We start from the raw sequence: 20062 nt of genomic DNA on the forward strand, positions 1-20062 counted from the left end.
GCATTTATGCTGCCTTGGTGTTAATCCTCCCCTCACTCACCACTCATCTCATTATTGCAGAATTTCTTTTCCTCCTCTAATGTTTATGATGTAGAGTGGGCTTGGGGATGTGGTTCCTAGTTTGATATGATTGTATAAAACAAGAATGAAAATGTCCTGTTGGGGAGCTTTGAGGTACTGATCTTGTGTCATCAGTGTTGATATCATGAAGAGTTCTTTTTTCTTCTTGCTCCATCTAAGTGGATGAACTTGCTGTGTCCGTAGCATAGGTGTTAGTGTAAATGTTAATAGTCTCTCCAAATCCAGTTGGACATCTAAGGATAAAATTACCTTGGCCTAATGTTCTAATAAATTTTCACATAAATTTTAATATGAGAGAAGCATAAGTGCATTTAGGCTGCATTGAGGGTCCTTTGTATGATGATTTGCTATATCATACACCTTCCACCCTTAGACAGATTCTAATGTATGTTTTAAACTATCATATTATACAGCCTATGATGCAAGAATTATAATTAACCCAATACAGACATGATGGTACATTTTATTTACACTCACGGTGTTTTCTTTCTGAAATGGAAACCTTTCTTCAATTCCAATACAAATGAAAGCGCTACAATGCAGGGCTTTGTATATTCTGGGCAGCTATTTTGAAATGGGCTAATAAATGTTTTATTCCTGCAATAACATTTGACCTTAATTTCAATAAATACATTTTGAATTATATCCTATAGGTTGATACAGTTGATAAGAGCTTTTCTCTCCTTGAACTAAGACATGGAATTCCACATCCAGTAGACAAATTTAGTTGGCCTGAGAGAGATTTCTTTGAATTTTGTTGAGAAGTCAGTTGGGAAAAGTGTCAGGTGCCAAGGAAAGAGTATACAGAAGTGAATGAAACTTCATCATTGCTCTTGAGAAATTTAGAGTCCTAAGGGGAAAGGGAAAAACAGGTGGTAACCCTTCATTACAGAAGATACTATAGTAAATCCGGATATGAACTGTAGAGTCTAAAAGAAGAGTAAAAAAAAAAAAAAAAATAAGAGATGAGGGATGGCGGGTGGGCAGAAGGGCAAGAGAAAATGCTCCTTCTGTGTCTCAAGGAATAAGACAACTGCTATAAGTAGTAGAAGTGCATTCATTAAATGTTTTTGAATGCTGTCACTATTCTGTCTTGGAAAACTAGAAAATATTCAGGTACGGAGTGTACTCGGGACAAGGAGAGGATGTGGTTAATTCTACTACAGGAAGAAGGGGTCCAGGGAGATTTTTATAGACATTTTCCATGGACCTTAATGGATGCATGGGATTTGGGGAGGAAGAGAAGTGCAAAAGGACAGTGAAGCCAAAGGGGACAGCTAGAACACAGAGGAAGTTATCTCAGAGATGACACTGTTCCTTGCCACAGTGAGCTCTTGTATCTTGCAGCAGAGGGCAAGGTACAGTGTAATGTAACAGCCCTGGTTTAGTTAAATCAGCCTAGTTGGAGTCCTATCTGTGTCATGCATCAATTGTGCGAGTTGGTGGCAAGGTGCTGAATCATTGTGTGCCTCCACACCTCCCTACCTCATTAGAAGAAGAGAAAATGAACCTATCCTCAGGCTGCCACGTTGCACAACTGCAAGTGGTATCATTCACCTTATGCCTACAGGCGCTACCTGTCTGAGGTGGGTTGGAAGATTAAACAAGACAATACATATATAACAGGTATATATGCACATTATCAGTGCTCAGTAAACGTTTGCTACTGTTAATCAGGCAGATACAATTTTAAAGAATGAGTCCATTTGAAATCTCTTATTTATAAATGTTTATATACCTTATATCCTAGTTAATCAATCTATATGTTCCTGAGATTACTTTAAATACAGTGCAAAATGTGCTTTTCTTAGTTTACTGGGCTTTAAAATGTACTGTGAAAAAGCAGCTGAAGACCAAAGCAAAACCAAAACAAATCCCTCTAAGAGGTTTTGAATGAGCAATTTTTTTTTTTTGTCTTCAATCTTGGTTCATTTGATTCATGCCAAATGCACAAACATCTCAACTATATTGATTTTTATCAATCTGTAATCTGTAGCCACCCAGTGATTCCACTGGGGACTTTTTCTAGTGCAGTTTTGTGACCCTAAAGTTTAAAGAGGTTTATTTTTTCTTCCTTCTTTATATCCAGAAGCAAGGCTGTCTAGAATGAATTAGTTGATTAGAACATCTGACTCAGAAAATGGGACAGCCAAGAATTTGCCTGAAGATTCAGAAACATGGCTGGGGGATGATGATTATTACCAGGCTTCAAATGTCAGCAAACACTTCAGGGCTGCAAGAAAGAAAATAAAACACATTAAGGTTTAATGACTTTTGTTATAGGAGGGCTTTGGGGTAGCCAGGATGGAATTATTTGCTGAACACATAGTCTTTTTGTTAGTTGTCCAAGTGGATTAATTGAAGCCTGTTAACACTCTATCTCATAAAACAGAAAATAGCCATTAGCTACTCACCAGTCCACATGGAGAATCCAGAGTTTGGGACTGCCTTAAGTGATCCAGTCAGCACAGTTTGGGATGACTACTCTAGGTAAAGTCAAAAAAGCTGGTAGCTACTTAGTTCCCTGTCACAGGTGAGGTTCAGACTCAGAGACTGCAGGCTAGCATGCAGGATGTTTGTGAGGGAGCACCCTGGACCATTCCAGTGGATGGGAGGGATGGTTAAGTTGTGATGTAGATGTGATAGCAGCTTTGGCCAGCCCCACTGGGTGGGGGCTCTGGAACAAAATGACCCATCAGTCATTTCATGTTAGGCTGACATGGCTGAAATGTCTGGGACTTTATACTTACTAGTCACTGGGAGAGCGGTGGCTCAGACGGTAAAGAGTCTGTCTACAATGCGGGAGACCTGGGTTCAGTCCCTGGGTCGGGAAGATCCCCTGGAGAAGGAAATGGCAATCCACTCCAGTACTATTGCCTGGAAAATCCCACGGACAGAGGAGCCTGGTAGGCTACAGTCCATGGGGTCGCAAAGAGTCGGACACGACTGAGCAACTTCACTTTCACTTTCACAGGTTGCCCTCAGAAGGGTGGGACCCCAGGCAGGGTAGCTGTGTAGCAGAGGCCATCCCTGCTGGTTGGGGCTACCTGCCCCCAGGATCGCCAGCAGCTGGGCAATAAGCCCTGTCCTGTCTCCCTCTCCCCCTCCACCTCCATGGTCTGTTATACATACGTGAACCAGCCCGTTCCCAGAAGCCTGAGTGGACAGAGAGAGGCCTCAGCCACTCCCTTTCTCCGTTGTTCCCGCAAAATACAAGACTCAGGTAACTCACTGTCCTCAACTATTTTACACCACTGGGCAGCACCACTACCCCCAACACAGAAGCACAGTTCTAATAGTAGTTCTATGAGGCAGGTTCCATTTTTCCCAGGCAAGAATTTGAAGGATGCTTTAAGCCCTGATCCCTCCACCAAGCACCAGACCCACAGATACAAAAAAGTTCTTTGGCAGTCCTAGTGGGTCATCCCACAGATACCTCAGCATCAGTGGGCTCAAATCTAAACCCATCATTTCATTATATCTGCTTTAGGATATTTCTATACACCCACCAACCCTTAAGCTTGTAATTGTAAAATTTTTAACCTAAGTGTAACCATGTGTAAGTATACAATTCAGTGGCATTCTATCCATTCACATTCCGTGTAACCATTGCACTATCTATGCCCAGACATTTTTATCTTCCCCAACATAAACTCTGTACCCATTAATAATTGCTCCCCATTCCTGCCTCTCCCCCAACCCTGTAGCCTGTATTTTACACTGTGTCTCTGAATTTGCCTATTTTATGTAGTTGGTATAAGTAGAATCATACCTTTGTCTTCCTTCTGTGTCTGTCTTATGTCACTAATCATAATGTTTTCAAGGTCCATCCACATTACAGCATACATCAAAATTCCATACCTTTTTATGGCTTACTAGTGTTCCAGGGTATGTATACAGCATACTATTTTTGTCCATTTATCCTTATTATTTTCAATGATACTGCACTCACCTCATAAATTTCCCCCCCCCAACAGCTTCTGATCCTTTATTCCCTTTCTGTGTTCTCTTTCTGTGTTGATAATGATCTTGTTGATCGTTGTTGATTTTGTTGAAAACAAAAGATGCTCCTCGGATATGTTTATTGCCTTTATTCATTCACCCTCCCTGCATGCATGCTCAGTCACTCAGTCTTGTCTGACTCTTTGTGACCCCATGGACTGTAGCCTGCTAGATGCCACTGGCCTTGGGGTTTTCCCAGGCAAAAATACTGGAGTGGATTGCCATTTCCTCCTCCAGGGAATCTTCCCAACGCAAGGATCGAACCTTCACCTCCTACATTAGCAGGTGGATTCTTTACTGCTAAGCCACCTGGGAATCCCACTCTCCCTCCCTGACCCTGTCCATTTTTGGCTACATCATTGCACCCTATTCATAGTGACATTCATGTCCTTAGGATGACATCTGTCTACTTCTCCTAGCTGATCTGCTTTATTCTCCTACACACTGGATGCTTCACTAAGTACCTCAGTTTACTCTAAGCATAACTTTCTAGCTTTGTGCTGTTTCTTCTGCTTGGAAATAGGATTCATTCCATTTTCCACATGGAAATTTCTGTTCACCCTTCAAAATCCAAGTCTGTAAATCCCTTCCTACCCACTCTACCAAGAATTTGTTACTCTTTTCTCTGTTTTCCTGAAGTATTTTGTTCCTACCTCTAATCTCTGTCCTATTGCAATGGACTGCAGTAACTTACTTACTTGCCTGCCTTATTGTTATGAATAGATTGACCTCTGTTGGGACTGAAGATATTTTGCCCATTTATTCCACATGCCCAGAACCTAGAGTCGCATTCCCAAAGACTCCTGCATACCTGAGTAGTGCAAGGGGGAGAGGCCTGCAGATGGGGGGCAGAATTCTGGGTCCAAAGGCCAGCACAGCTGCTGAGTGTCAGGCCTCAGCCACATCACTGTGAAGGTGCTTCTTCATCTGTAAATAATTCAACATCCCAGAGTGGGATTGAGAACCAAATGAGACTATTGATATGAAAGTGCTCTTGCCTAAAAGCACTTTCATATCAATAGTTGTGAGGGTTTTTTCTTTTCTGGAAAATGACCTATTTTATTACTCTCTATGTGGGGCTTCCCAGGCGGTTCAAATGGTAAAGAATCTACCTGTCAATACAGGAGATGCAGGTTTGATCCCTGGGTCGGGAAGATCCCCTGGAGGAGAAAATGTTAACCCACTCCAGTATTCTTGCTGGGATTAATCCCATGGACAGAGAGGCCTGGTGGCCTACAGTCTGTGGGGTCAAAGAGAGACGACTGAAGCAATTGAGCATGCGTGTTAGTCCTTTTGTACTGCCCATCCCAGATAAATGTGAAGTTCTACAGGATATTTCCCGTTTTGTGAATTATTTCTTTAAGAATAGATCACAAATAGTGGGGGTGGTGGGGTAACTTTAACATAAATGATTTATGTGACGCTGTCACAAATTATGTAACATGTATGATGGAAATGGTGGAAATTCAGGGATGCAAAGTTTAGGCAGCAAAAGAAAGCACTGGCTTATCATCGGTGTCATCTGACCATGCTCGCTCTGTTTCCGGGGTGGGGGGGGTGGGGGGGGTGGGGTAGTCAGTTTCTCTCTATTGGGAGTGTGCAAGCAGATGCTAATGGCATCCCCAGCTCGATGGACGTGAGTTTCAGCAAGCTCCGGGAGTTGGTGCTGGACAGGAAAGCCTGGCGTGCTGCAGTCCATGGGGTCGCAAAGAGTCAGACACGACTGAGCGGCTGAACTGACTGAATGAACCAGATGCTGGCTAAACTTGCCTGTCAAGGAGGCTGTCTGAGATACACTGACCTTGACTGAAGAGGCTGGGAGGGCTAAGCTAGCTGACTCCTGAGGTTCCTTCCCATTCTGGACGTATATTATTCTAAACTTTACGTATGAACTATATTGAGAGATGGACCCAGGCTTTTGCATTCTATTCAGGGGAAGATATAATGGTGCTTTTCCTTTCCTCTTTAAGTGAAAGTTGTAAAATTTATATAAGATCACAGTAAAAAGTCTGATATTTCTACTTTGTGAGTCCTGGTGAAAGCTGAGATCTGATCTTGAAATATGAAAGTAAACTGTAATTACCTAAGTTTAAGCCTCTAGGATTTATATTTATCTGATAGACTTTAAAGTTCTCCCAACTTATCACCCTGGAGAAAAGGAGAAATTACAATCATCTTACTTAGGGGCTGGAAGTCTAGAGAGACGCTCGCTCTAGGTTAATGGAAAACTGACACTGTTTTGCCTGGGCTTCTGGCAGTTCCCACCCAGGGACATAGTTAAGAGTATCACATATTGAGTGCTTTTGGGATCTGAACTATATTGCAAATCACTCAAAGAATAGCTTCTTCATGGTATTTTTTAGAACACCTACTTGTTTTTAAACATCTTCCTTTCACCACCCAAAGCTGCTTCTTAATGTTATTATTGCTCATGGCAATCACATTTCAGTTCTCCGAAAACTATTTGTCTGTTGTTCTCTTTGTGCTGTTTCTATTCAAGTGAAGGTACGTGACTTGCTTTCTCAGGATTCTCTCCACTACCACTCACCCCTGCGCTCCCTCCGCCCTGCCCGCCCCGAGGAGACCACTGTGAAGTCAAATTAGAAGCATACAGTGTCAGCATTAGAAGGCTCCCAAGATTTCATCTCAATGAATTCAACCCTTGCACCTCCCTTATTAAAGATGAAAAGCTGAGGTATGGAGCATCCCAAAGCAAGTAGCAAAATTAAGCCAGGATGTGAGGACCTTCAAGTCCCTAAGACTCTCTTAGTTTGACCTCCTCAGAGATAGAACAAAGCCAAGTGCAAGCAGTTCATTTAGGAGGTGATTCCGGGAAACAGAGCAGGGCGTGGTGGAATAAGATGGGAAAGGAAGGCAGCTCTTCAGGATGCTGTAATGAGCACCTTAACTCTGTGGGCAACCTGGGCTCAATCCCCCTGAGAGCCTCAGGAGATGGTTTAGAACAAGCCTCGGAGCTGTCCCACTGGAGGGAGTCAAGGAACCCATGGTTCCACAGTGACCCACCAGCTCTTGTTTCTCATTGGCTGAAGGGTGGTTAACTCCCCAGCACTTCCAGCCTGTTCTATGGAAGGGGCCGAATATTTTTCTGCTGCTGGAGGAAGTCCTCAGCAGAGTTTTAGTCTTTCAGTGGGAGTCACCCAGCAGTCATGCGTAGGGGATACGGGTGGGGCAGTGATATCCCCTGCTGTAGCGGCCAAATGCTCATTCCCTCCTGCCCTGGCCAATAAACTTTAACTGCCTTAGAGGTAAGAGGCTGAAACAAAACATGACTTATAAGGGGAAATTAATTGTACAGGGTTGGTATGTGCAAATGAATAAGCATTATCCTTATTTTACAGAACCCACCATGCACTTTTGCACATTACCAATTTTACGCATACTATCCCTCTATCTTGTATGAACTGCTAGAAAACTCCTATTCATCCTACAAAGTCCAGTTCCAATAAGAACTGTCTATTATGTCCTTTGCTGATTCCTCAGGCAGAATTAACTGCTCTCTTGCTTTGCTCTAACAGCATGTCCTGCCTTGGTCGCACTTGCTACTAATGGTAGTAATAATAGCTACTGTTTATTGACTAATTTTGCTCCAGGCCCTGTTTTAAGTAATTTATGTGAATTAACTCATTTAAAACTTTCAAAAACTCAATGAAGTAGCTGCAATTACCATCTGCATTTTGTAGACTGGAAATGAAGACAGAGATTAGCGACTATCCCGATATCTTACAGTTTTGGCAAGTGGCATAGCTAGGATTTGGTTCAGAAGGTCAGGCTTCCAAGTCCCTACTCTCTTTGGCTGGGGTAGAGACAGGGGCCCAAGCACTGAACTCTGGGACTATTTCTGGCAATTTTGGTAAGGCCTCATGCCAGGCTAGGAAACACTGTCTGCAAAGAATCTTAAGCAGGTAAATGACTCAAGATTTGCATTTTACAAAGGTCACTCTCACCATCATGCACAGGGTGAATCGGAGGAGGAGAGACTGAGAAGAGATAACAGCATTCTGACTGGTGCAATAATCCAGGTATGATGAAGTCCCAAGTTCAGCAGGGCTCCTCCTCCCTGGACTAACCCCCATTACCTCCCCAGCCACTCCCCAACATTGTGGGGCTGCTACTCCTAGATGTGTGGGGGTCCTGCACAAATGCACCAGGCCAAGGGCCATGTGGGGGCAGAGATGATGCAGCTTGGGCTCTGGCCACACCTGTGAGCCCTGGTGAGGAGTCTCAGATACAAGAAGGAAGGGTGCCTTTTGCTTGCTTGAGCACAGAGAAGCCATGTGGAGTAGCGGCGGTCCTGCCCAGTTTTCCCTCCAATCCAGACATTTTAAACTACTTTCCCTTTCCTAATTCTGTCATGATGTTCCCCACCTCTATTTTGAATATTTGATTTCCTCTGGTAAGGATGCTCTTTCACTCACTCATTCATTCTTTTACTTAGATTTTTTTAGCACCCAACATGGACCAAGGAACTTCCTAGGTGATGGGGACTTTACAATCTAGGGGACGAGATAAGTGAAAATGTAGTAATTATGCAAATATGTTACTCTGACACTTTCTTTAAAGGTAAAGTTGGAACCGTGAGACTATATGCTGGATACTGGGGATTCACCTGCTCCGGGATGCGGGTGGCCAAGTTGAGATGGTGACTGGGATGACATAACTTCCCTTTGGAGGGACATGACTTTCATGTTGAGATGTGAGCAATGAGTAGGAATTAACCAGGCACAGAGGGTAGAGAAGGAGAATGAACCACCCTTCCTGCTGTCTGATCATGGTTAACGGTGTGCTCATGAATCTATGGGTTAAAGCACATAGATCTGAAGTTCAGATGAGACTCAGTATACCAAAGGCAGGGTGAACTGTGGAAGAGGTCCTCGAAAGAGAAAGAGGAGAGGGATGCGTGAGAGAAGCTGCTGGGAGAGGGAGCCGGGGACCACAGCGAGTAGCAGGAGGCTGCACTTGGTGAGACCCATGGGAAGTTCTCAGAGCAGGCTGAAGAGCTCTGAGAAATGGAGATGTTCAATATTTAATTTTAAATTGTGCTTCTGCAGCTTACAGCTCTTCCCCTCCCCAAACCTTCAGTATAATCGGTTGCACATAAATGCCTTATGTAGATGGTTTGAGGGAAATTGGGGGAAACAGCTGAGTGTCCAGAAAGGGTCCTGATAAACAGTAAGGATAGCAAAGACATGGGAGGTGACACAGAGCGGGAAAAGGCTGATGGGCACAGAAATGTAGAGGCAGCCGCTACAAGAGGTATTCATATGCACAGATGTATTGAAGCCCTCAAAACAAGAATTTTATTTGTATTCAACTATGATGAGTGATTAACATAAAGTGATGATCAAAGTCAGCATTAAAATGGATCCCATGAGAGTAGGGACAGCCTAGACAGAAGACAAAAGAAGGAAGGGACATTCTCGTGGGTGTCTCTGGCAATGGAACAGGCCCGTGGTTTCATGCTAGACATCTGAGACTCAGTGTAAACTCCAACTGAAGTAGATTCTTCCCCACCCCCAGCTCCCCAGCTCCCCACCCAGCCAGGACTTTGTAGAATTACCACCCAACATTTACTGTTACTAATGCAACGCCTGTTACTTTCTGGGTGCAAAGTCACTTGGTCCCCGCCCCTTGGAGTGCTGTCTGTTCTGGGAGGCAAATCTCACAGTACTGTGATCAGCACTGTCACAGAAGCAGGTCCAGAGCGTGTGGGAGCAGGAATGGGACTTTGATCCAGCTGTGGACATCAGGGAGCTTCCTGGAGGAGGGACACCCAGGCAAGGTCGCGGCGTTTTCCAGGCTAGATGGATGCCTGGCAGGCAGAGGGAGAGGGCAGAGGCACAGCTGCAGGGGCTCCTAGGTGGTCTTCGCTGCCCCTCCGCCAGGCTTACTCATAGCACCAAGCAGCCGGTCTTCATCTCTCTTGTCTCCAACAAGCCCTGTTTCTCCAGCTGGCCTCCAGGTCCCTCAAGGGCTGGAGACTCGGTGCATGTTTGGATGTGAGAGTAGGAAGCCAGGAGATCTGAGTGTACTAAGAGCTCCCTGCCCCAATGCCAGCTGCCACCTTGCTTACCCTCCACCTGGTCCCTCACTCCTTCCAGTCTGACAGCCACCACTGCAGAGCTGCCAATGAGAGTATGAGGCCCTCCTGGGGAGGTTCCGGCTGGAAATAGATGAGCAGGGATTGGGAGCCAGAGAGTAAAGTGGGGAGACGGTGGACAAGGAAAGGATAAGGGTGAGCAAAGACACCGAGGGTTTTTGCAACTTTCTTGCCACTCTTTCTCTTTCTCTTCCACTTTTTTGACCTCATGACACATGTAGAGTAAAAGCTCCTGAACAGACTCACCAGAGGAGGGAAAACTGTTTTTGAGGTAGGAGTGAAAGGTTCTGTAGTGGAGAGAGCTGGAGCCCGAGACCCAGTGAAGTCCTGCTGTGTGTCCTGAGCAGACCAAGCGCCCCCTCTGGGCCTCCTGGCTCCTCTCCTCAGTGTGCAGCCTGGCTGGGTACTCATCAGGGCCTCCTGCAGTCTCAACCTCTGAGGGTTCCGTGTGGACAGCGAGGCAGGAGGAAAGCCTGTCTGCAGCCGGCCGGGCCTGGTGGTGCTGAACCTGCCAGGGCTGAAGCCAGGCCTGCGGAGTCAGGCGAAGTAGCCCCAGAGGAAGACATTGACGGCCAGCAGCAGCACAGCGTTAATGTTGCAGACGCTCCTCCAGAGCGGCTCCTCCGCGATGCTGGTCAGTTTCTGCTCCAGGGCGGCCTTCTCGGCGGGGCTCAGCGCTTGCTCCGGGGCTCCTGAGAGCCCGCAGAGCCAGCGCCAGAGCCACTGTCCCCAGGACCTGCGTGGGGCTGAGGAACAGAAGTCAGAGGGGAGGGAGGCAGAGGAGCAGCAGACCACAGGTGGGAGAAAGGGGATGATGAGAGAGCAGGGCCGGGAGAGAGACGGTGAGAAACCCAGGAAAGGAGCTAGGCACACAGAAGGGGCAGAGGCAGGTCAGCTTAGCCCTGGCGCAAGCCGCAGGCGGGTGCTGAGCTAGGGCGTCACGCTGAATCCCCAAATTTTTGTATAGCGGATTCATCTCCAGGGGCGGGGGTGTTAGGGGTGAGGGTAATGAAGCTCGTCCCAGTTCAGAGCGCCTGAGGACCCAGTGGCTCAGCATTAGGAAGCACACTGCCCTGCAGTATAAACCAAATCCTACACCTGCACTTTTTCAGTAATGAGGGCAATATTTTGGCTCCCATTTGCCTTCCTCGTTTAATATCAGTAGTCATCTGGGAAGAGGAAGGGTAACATTTTGAGGATTCCCTTAGAGACCCTGTCCCCAGTGAATTCCCAAATGGGGTCTTCGGGGTGTCTGTCTCTATCACTCGCCTCCACCCCGTATGCCCTCAGCCTACCTCCAGGCTGCTCCCGGCTGGGGTCTTCTGCTCCTCCGGCCCCTGTGGGGCCCTCCCCAGAGGCCATCTGCGCTGTCCCTGCTGTGCTCTCAGGGGGCTCCTTCTCCAGCTCAGAGCAGGGGCAGTGCCGCGTCCACCAGGTCAGGCGAGCCAGCTGGAGGGGAAGCAAACAGTCTCAGCTCAGGTGCCTTTGGAGGGCAGTCAGGCTGTAAGAAGAGAGGACCCTGTTCCTGGGAGGCCAGGAGAGCCTCATGGAGAACAAGGAAGGAGCTCGCGGCTGGAGGAGGCCGGGCTCTGAGCACCAACTCACCCATGCTTTGAAAACCTGAACTCCTTGCACCTGCTCTACGCAAGCCTCCTGCCAGGGGCCAAAATCTCAGCAGATCAGGCTGGGCCCCTGACCTCCCAGAGCTCACAGACAGGGAGAAGCAAGACTGGGGCCAGGCAGACATATGCCCTGTAGGGTAAGGGAGTTAGAGAAGACGAGGTTCGGAAATAGACAGGCACTTTACAGGAACAGGTAACCTTTAATGAGGCGAGAAGGGGCAGCAGTCAGATTAGTGAGCTGCTGCACTAACCCAAGAAAAGAGTAAGTATATATAGGCATATATCTGGAAATCTACTGTCTTAAGGGGCCCTGTTCTTCTCCAAGGCTGTTCAGAGTAGTTATCTCTTAAACGGCTGGGGCAAGGAATTCTGGAGATCCACCAGAGGCTGGACCAGCTGGGAGCTGGGTGTAATCAACCTTAATGTCCATTTTTTTTTTTTTTTCCTTCAGGTGAGAGAGCTTTGCTTTGCATAGAATGGTGGGGAGCACCCTGAGGGAAGTTTTAACTCCAGGCTATTTTGAGCCTTGTAACTTTCCTTCATGCCCCACATAGCAACTTCTGTGGTCAGGTGGAGGACCTGACCCTAAATGAAACTGGCCGGCAGTGGAGAGTCATGGAAGACAGAGGCAGAGGAAAGAGGTTGAGCTCTACGCTTTAGAAAGATCTGGAGTGAACTGATGGGATCCAGCCTAGAGCCGGCGGTGCAAGTGAAACAAGAAAAAAGGAGCAGCCAGAGGTCACAGGAGGGGGCAGTGTCAAGGTTAAGGAGTGAGCTCTGCAGGCTATGACAACTGAACAAGCAGGCGGCGGGGAGAGGAAATGACAGCTCACACAAGGAACAACGATATTTAAGGAGCAGGAAGAAAACCCCATGACAAGGCAGAGGGGCAGTCAGCTGGCAGGAAAAAAAAATACAATGAGCAGAAAAGAGGTCACCGAGGTGCAGCATGTGGGCAGTGACATCTGGTTCTCCTCAGAATCCACTTAAGGTGAGGATGGGGAAGTGGCCAGTGATTTTTAGTTACAAGGCTGTTGGGCATCTTAGCATGAGCGACGCCAGAGGGCAGTTGGACACCAGCCAGATGGCAGCGGGATGGGAAGTAGATGAGAGGAAAGCGGAGGCTGGGGATGGAGACCATTCTTCACAAAGTTTGCTGCTGAGGCTCAGAGAGCGAGACAACTGTATCTGGAGCAGACCAGGAGCCAGGAAGGAGATTTTTCACTGGGAAGGATTTTGGTGCGGAATGAGACAGCAGACAGTGGGGAAGCTACAGGATCAAGGAATGGGCGGAGATCATTTCTGGAGTGAGTCCCCTGGGGAAGTCAACCTCTCGGCTCATCGGTGAAGATGCTGCTTGTTTGTAGGCTTTCATTACACCAAAGGTATACATTGTTTTGTCAGCTCTAAAGGTAAGGAGTGTTATTAGTTACTTCCACCCAGTGTGTCAGGGACCAACTTTTGGCATGGGCTCTGTTACGGGCAGAATACTGTTCCCGCAAAATTCACATGCCAAAGTCTTAATCACCCCCTTCTTCACAGTGTAACTGTATTTGGAGAGAGGTTCTTTAAGGAGGTGTGTGCCAAGTCCTTTCAATTGTGTCTGACTCTTTGTGACCCCATGGACTGTAGTCCACCAGGCTCCTCTGTCCATGGGATTCTCCATGCAAGAATACTGGAGTGGGTTGCCATGGCCTCCTTCCAGGGAGTTTTCCGACCCAGGGGTTGAACCCACATCTCTTAGGTCTCTTGCACTGGTAGGTGGGTTCTTTATCACTAACACCACCTGGGAAGCTCCTCTTTAAAGAAGTGATTAAGGTTAAATGAAGTCTGATGAGTGAACTCCAATCCAATGTGACCGTTGTCCTTAGAAAGGAGCTTAGGGCACAGGCAGACATAGGAAAAGGCCCACATGAAGACAGAGGGAAGATGGCCATCCATGAGCCAAGGAGAGAGGCCTCGGAGGAAATAAGCCTGCTGACACCTTGACTTCTGGCCTGCAGACCTGCGCGAAAATAATTTCTATGGTTGAAGCCACTCTGTATGTTGTACTTTGTTAGAGCAGCCTGAGCAAACTAATGCCCTTTTGCTCTAAAGAAAACAAAGTTTCAAAAGACAGAGCATCCTGTGTCTCAGTTCAGTTCAGTGGCTCAGTGGTGTCTGACTCTTTGCGAGCCCATGAGTCGCAGCACACCAGGCCTCCCTGTCGTATCTGCTGCTGCTGCTGCTAAGTCGCTTCAGTCGTGTCCGACTCTGTGCGACCCCATGGACGGCAGCCCACCAGGCTCCCTCCCCTGTGCCTGGGATTCTCCAGGCAAGAACACTGGAGTGGGTTGCCATTTCCTTCTCCAATGCATGAAAGTGAAAAGTGAAAGTGAAGTCGCTCAGTCGTGTCCGACTCTTAGCGACCCCGTGGACTGCAGCCCACCAGGCTCCTCCATCCATGGGATTTTTCCAGGCAAGAGTACTGGAGTGGGGTGCCATTGCCTTCTCTGCATCTAGGGACTGGTAAATCCATGAGCATGGGAGCTGTGAGGGTTTCAAGCTGAGCTCTTACTCTGCTAGATTGTTTCTTTTTTCATAGACTCTTTTTGTCAAGATCCAACTCAAAGTGGCCTTATCGGACCACCCTTCCCCTCCCCCAGGGGCGCCTGCCTCTCCTGGTCTCGACTGCTCCCTTTGAGCTGGTCCTTCTGTGCTTTCTCTTGGTAGAGTAACTGTTGGCGGTGTTGCGGTCTTCCTTTCCTCCTCCCCCTGCCCCTCACTTCCCATGGACAGTGGCTGGCAGGGACTGTCCATCTTTGTAAGCCCAGGACAGGGCCTGGCCCAGAGTAGGTGCCCACTGAATAATTTTCCAATTGAATGAATCACTTTTCACTTGGGAATTGACAGCACAAGGAGCTCACCATCCCTAAGACATCTGTGACCACAGCCCAGTAGAGTGAAGGTCAGTGGTGGAATTCCAGGCATTGGGGAAGGGGAGCATGGGGGCCTCACTCCAAGCACTCCACTTGCCTTTTCCTCAGGGATGGGAGCTGTGCAGAGGCTGACAGCGACGATGACGATGGCCGTGAGCCCACAGAGGAGGAGTGCAAAGTAGAGGTAGTGGAAGTCCTTGAGCACGGCCGGCCTGCGGTCCTCCTCCCCACAGGCTGGGGCTGGGTAGCAGAAGTCCAGGATCATGCGTAGAAGCCCCACTGCTAGGCCAAACAGGAGGCCCCAGAAGGCTCCCTGTGGAAAGAGGGCACACCAGGGGGTGGGATCCAGGTGGGAGATCCTTGGAAGCTACAGCCACAGGTTGTCACAGTGTGTGCAAGCCTGCCTGAGTGAGTTCCCCATGAATGCTGAGGTGCTGTCTTATCCTAAAAGCAGGCAGAGTGATATACTGGAAAGGACATGGGCTCCAGAACCAGACAGACCAGGCTCCACGGAGGAACAGTGACCGAAGCAGTGACTCAACCTCACTCACGAGCAGCGATAAGCAGGTTACTAAGTGCTAAGGAGAGATGTTTAATGTTCAACTAGAATGGAATCTTTGTAATCAGTGGGGAAAACCAGGATCTTCCTCGCCAAATTCCTGTCATAATAAATCAGAATTAGAGCACTTCCTTTTTTAAAGAAAAGCTCAATTTTCATATCTTCTCTGTAGCACTGTTGGGCCCTAACCTACACCTGTTTCCCAGGTATAAGGGTTAGAAGGCTTTTATTTTCAAAATATGAGATGCTGGCCCAGTTTCAAAAATTCTGGAATGAATAGAAACCTCCAGAACTCAACAGAGTCCCAGCGTGCATTCTGGTTATCAGCAGGGGGCCTTGAGCTCTGCAAACAGTAGACCCAGCAGAGGCCTGGCTTAGCTAACCCCACTGAGGGGGCAGGGGCGGGGGGCTCCGTGGTCTCCTCCATGATGGCCCTGGGCTCTCACATGGTCCCTGTGCAGTCATGTCGGCAACGTTTCTTACCTCCCCCAAGGTACAGCCAGTGGATTTGGGGCTCTCTTTTCCAGGCTATCCCAGGGAGTGACCAAGGTTACCCTCCTGGCGCCTCCCAGGATCTGTCAGATTTCAATGCAGCTTCATGAATGGTACATGTGCACCCCTGTAAGCTCACACTTTGTTTCATCATCCTCTTTGCTGTAAATCTGCTGACATGTAGAACCTTACAGTGTTGGAGATCTTCCTGTCCCCATGGGCTTTTACACACACTGACCCTTCTGTCTAGAACACTCTTTCCTCTCCCATTAATCCTTCAGCTCTCAGATGTCACTTTGTGACCCCCTCCCAGGCATCCCATAGGTCAGGTGCTCCTGCTTTTTGCTCCCATAGGAGCCATCCTATTTGTGTATATTTTTTTATTGCTCAGTTGTGTCCAACTTTTTGTGGCCCCATGGACTGTAGCCCGCCAGGCTCCTCTGTTTATGGAATTGTCCAGGCAAGAATACTGGAGCAGGTTGCCATTTCCTACTTCAGAGAATCTTCCTGACCCAGGGACTGAATCTGCGTGTCTTTCATCTCCTGCATTGGCAGGCAGATTCCTTACTGCTCGCACCACCTGGGAAGCTATCCTACTTTGCTGTTATCACATGTTGAATCATCTCTCCTCCCTCTGGCCCAGTGGTGGCAGACGTGGACTCTGTAAATCATTGCATCCCCAGAGCCTCCATAACGGGATTGATGTTTGTTGAGGGAATGAATAAATCTTGACCCATTGATGTGGATGGGGAGCTGGAAGCCTGGAGAGGGCAGTCAGGTTCTGGACCGAGCAGCTCTCCTGACCCTCTGACGTTCTGGGAGGGACAGGTGTGCTCTGTACTCACAGGCTCTGTGACCCTCTTGCAGAAGATGGCCAGCAGGAAGAGGGCAGTGATGGGCGGGGCCAGGTAGCTGGTGACAGACTGGATGTAGTCGAAGAGTTGCCCGCTGTTGGAGCTTTGGATGATGGGGATCCAGAGGATGCTGATGACGACCAGGACCACCACAAACACTCTGCAGGAGAGCACAGGGCGCTGTGAGGAGCGCTCAGGGCAGCACAGCAGGGGGGTGGGTGGGAACCAGGAAGGGAGAAAGGAGAGGAACGCGTGGTCGCTGAATCAGAGACTGATAGAAGGCCAGGATCACAGATGCAAAGATTACAGAAATTTTTATTCGTAAAATCCCAGAACATTAAAATTATAGAATTATAGAACCCAAATAAAACTCTGGAATTTAAAAATTAGATCCCTTGAAGGGGATGTGTGGACCACCTGCTTTCAGGAAGAAATCCATACCTTTCCCCTTTACCATACACCTCAGTAAACAGCCTCTGGTTGAAAAACTGAGTGTTTTGGGTGCAATAGTGCATATTGCCAGGAGATGGCGCCCAATCCCCACTGATTGCTGTAAAACTTGGCTGGTGGGCAGAGATAAAAGGATTCTGTCCTCTCCTCACCTTTCCCTCCCATTCTCTCTCTTTCTGGCTGCAGTAGAGCAGCAGCTACCTAATGGCCTTCCTGCCATTCACTCCCCTCTCATCCTCCACCCATTTGTACAATCTGTCCTGCACTCAGATCCTTCAATGGTCAGTCCCTGGGCGTAGAGCTGGGGGGTGGGGGGCATAAATGAACAGGCATTAGGGGTCCCTTAGGCAGCCGTGGGCAGAAGGCATCATGATGGAAGAAAGAGTGAGGGCAAATGTAAGGAGATGGACAAGAGTAAGTTATCTAAACTCAAGTACCATCTACCAAAAGGGAGAATGAACATTCAGAAACTTGAGTTATAGAACCTTAAATTATGAAGCAAAGATTTCAGAAAGGTCCTCTTAACTTTATGTAAGCTATAAATCCCCAACCTAGGGAGAAAAAGTAAAAATAGCCACCAAGTTATGTCTTGAAAAGCATAAAATGAATACCTATGAAATAAGGTTCAAAATTTCCAGCTGAGTGTTTAAAGCTCTGCATCCTTTGGAGACAAACTTTCTATGAACATCTCCATCCACCCACGTCCCTCACTGCATTACCTGTGTTTCTGCCTTTCTCTTAAACTGTGTGCACCCTTGGGGCAGGACCATATAAATCACCCCTGTGTCCCCAGCACAAAAGTATGATGCAAGACGCCTGCTGAAAGAGTCTGATGGAGTGAATGGGTAGTCTTTCTGGTATCCTGGGGTGACAGCCAGAGCTGGTCTGGAAGACACTGGGGATGAGCTGCTTGCTAACTCCTTCCCATCAATACAGTTCATCTTTCATTGGTTAAATGCTTTGTCAGCTTCTCTCATTTACCCTCTTGATCAGTTCCAAGATTAAGTTGAACAGGCAGGCAGGGAAGAGACTTTTTTTCTCCTTATCTGGAGGGAGGTAAATGGTCCGGAGTTGGGGAAGAACTTACCTGATGTCAGAGAGAAAGGTGGTACTAGGACCCAGGTGCTCTGGCTGCCGGGCAGCATCTAGACCCAGCCACATCTCCTCCTCGGGGTAACCCAGGGCAGGGAGCAGGGGGGAAAGATGTCTGCCTACAGGAAAAGGACCCAGGAAGGATGGGCCTGCGCACCTGCCCACCACCATCAGCTCCTGTTCTGTTGCGTTCCTGCGGAAGCGCTGCCACACGTCAATGGCGAACAGGGTGCTGCTGCTGTTGAAGATGGAGGTGAGTGAGCTCATGAGGGCGGCCATGATCACCGCAATCATCAGGCCCCGCAGACCTGGGGAGAGACGAGGTGACTGTGGACCGCTGGCCCGTGAAAGCTGATCTGCCGGGAGCCACAAAGGCTACCAGCGTCCAGCAGGGTCAGGAGCTCAGAGGAGGGGAAGGGATGGCAGAGGTGTTGAATGAGGTGCCCATCCAGGAACCCAGGAAACTCATAGAACTAGAGGCTGGTCCCAGCCACCCTCTGCCTCTGCCTTCCTCCATGGCCATGGCCAAGTCATCTCCCCTCCCTGAGCCTCAGTTTCCTCATCTGCACATTAAAGGATGTGGGACCAGGTGACCTTTAAGGTTCTCTTCAGCTTGGCCATCTCAATCTGGGTTTTAAACCTGTAGACACTTGGTTAGTGGGCCCTGGTTGGGAGAAGGGTGATGATTAATTATCAAGTTCTTTTCAGTGTTTTATACCTTTATCATGGACACTATGGTGCCAAACTGAAGCCCCAGCCTGGGCAGCAGAAAGCTCAGAGCTTTTTTAATTTTTCATTTTATTTATTTTAAGTTGTAATGCAGACTTTAAAGATTAGTTCCCATTTACAGTTACTAAAAAATATTGGTCATATTCCCTGTGTTGTACACTGCATCTTTGAGCCTATCTTGTACCCAGTAATCTGCATCTTTCACTTCCCCACCCCAGGATCCCCCGTTCTCAGGAACCGCTAGTTCCTTATCCGTATCTATGAATCTGCTTCTTTTTTGTTATATTCACTAGTTTGTTTTTTAGATTCTATATACAAGTGATAATATGCCATATTTGTCTTTCTCTCTCTGATTTATTTCACTGAGTATAATGCCCTCCGAGATCATCCATGGTGCTATAAATAGCAAAACTGTGTTCTTTTTATGGCTGAGTAGTATTCCATTTGTGTGTGTCTGTGTGTGTGCATACTATCTTTATCCATTCATTTGTTGATGGACATTTAATTTACTTCCTTATCCTGGCAATTATAACTAGTGCCACTGTGAACAACGGAGTGCCTGGATCTTTAAGGATTAGTATTTTGGGGTTTTTGGCGTATATACCCAGGAGTGGAACTGTGGGATCTTACAGTCGTTCTACTTTTAGTTTTTTGAGAAACCTCCTTACTATTTGCCACGGTCAGAAGCCATGGGTTTGTTTCCTGATTTTGCAAGTAACTAGCTGTGTGATCTTTGGACCAGCCCTGATCCTTTCTGGGCCTGTTTTACACCTATAACAAGGGAGGGTAGGGCCTGCTGATATCTGGTCTATATGATTCTGATGAGGGAGCATCTAGAAACATGACTCTCTGGCCAGATCCACCTTAGTCCTCCTTCCCCTCAGTCCAAATCTCTAACCACCCCCTGCATGCCTCCCTAGAAGGCTCAAGGTGGCCCGGATCTAGGACAGCATCTCCTCTGGGGCCCCTGCTTCTTCTGTTGGTTAATGATAAATTCTGGTCTCTAACCAGACACCTCCAAGTTATTCCAGACCTCTTCCTCTACCTTCTTCCCACCTCTCTCATCCAGTCCCTCTGCGTCTGCTCCATCATAGCTGGGCCTCCACCCCACCTCCACTATTTGTTTGCTTCATTTCACCTCCACT

The 20062-nt window shown here is 47.7% G+C and overlaps 1 protein-coding gene across 3 annotated transcripts in view; it reads right to left on the minus strand.

The window, feature by feature from the left end:
- Positions 1-2040: 2040 nt before the first annotated feature.
- Positions 2041-20062, minus strand: part of SLC5A9 (solute carrier family 5 member 9) — a 32311-nt gene continuing 14289 nt past the window's right edge. For 2 of the 3 annotated variants that reach the window (XM_040231220.1, XM_040231219.1), the window contains 6 exons: positions 18346-18496; positions 16638-16806; positions 14839-15054; positions 11497-11650; positions 8711-10947; positions 2041-2314 (listed from right to left, as the gene is read on the minus strand). In XM_040231220.1, coding sequence (XP_040087154.1) covers positions 10739-10947; positions 11497-11650; positions 14839-15054; positions 16638-16806; positions 18346-18496 — 899 coding nt within the window. In that variant the 3' untranslated portion in view covers positions 2041-2314; positions 8711-10738. The remainder of the gene's footprint in view (positions 2315-8710; positions 10948-11496; positions 11651-14838; positions 15055-16637; positions 16807-18345; positions 18497-20062) is intronic. The other variant, XM_040231221.1, reaches the window with a different exon arrangement.

This window comes from Oryx dammah, unplaced genomic scaffold, assembly GCF_014754425.2.
Source record: "Oryx dammah isolate SB20612 unplaced genomic scaffold, SCBI_Odam_1.1 HiC_scaffold_28, whole genome shotgun sequence".
Taxonomy (NCBI): domain Eukaryota; kingdom Metazoa; phylum Chordata; class Mammalia; order Artiodactyla; family Bovidae; genus Oryx; species Oryx dammah.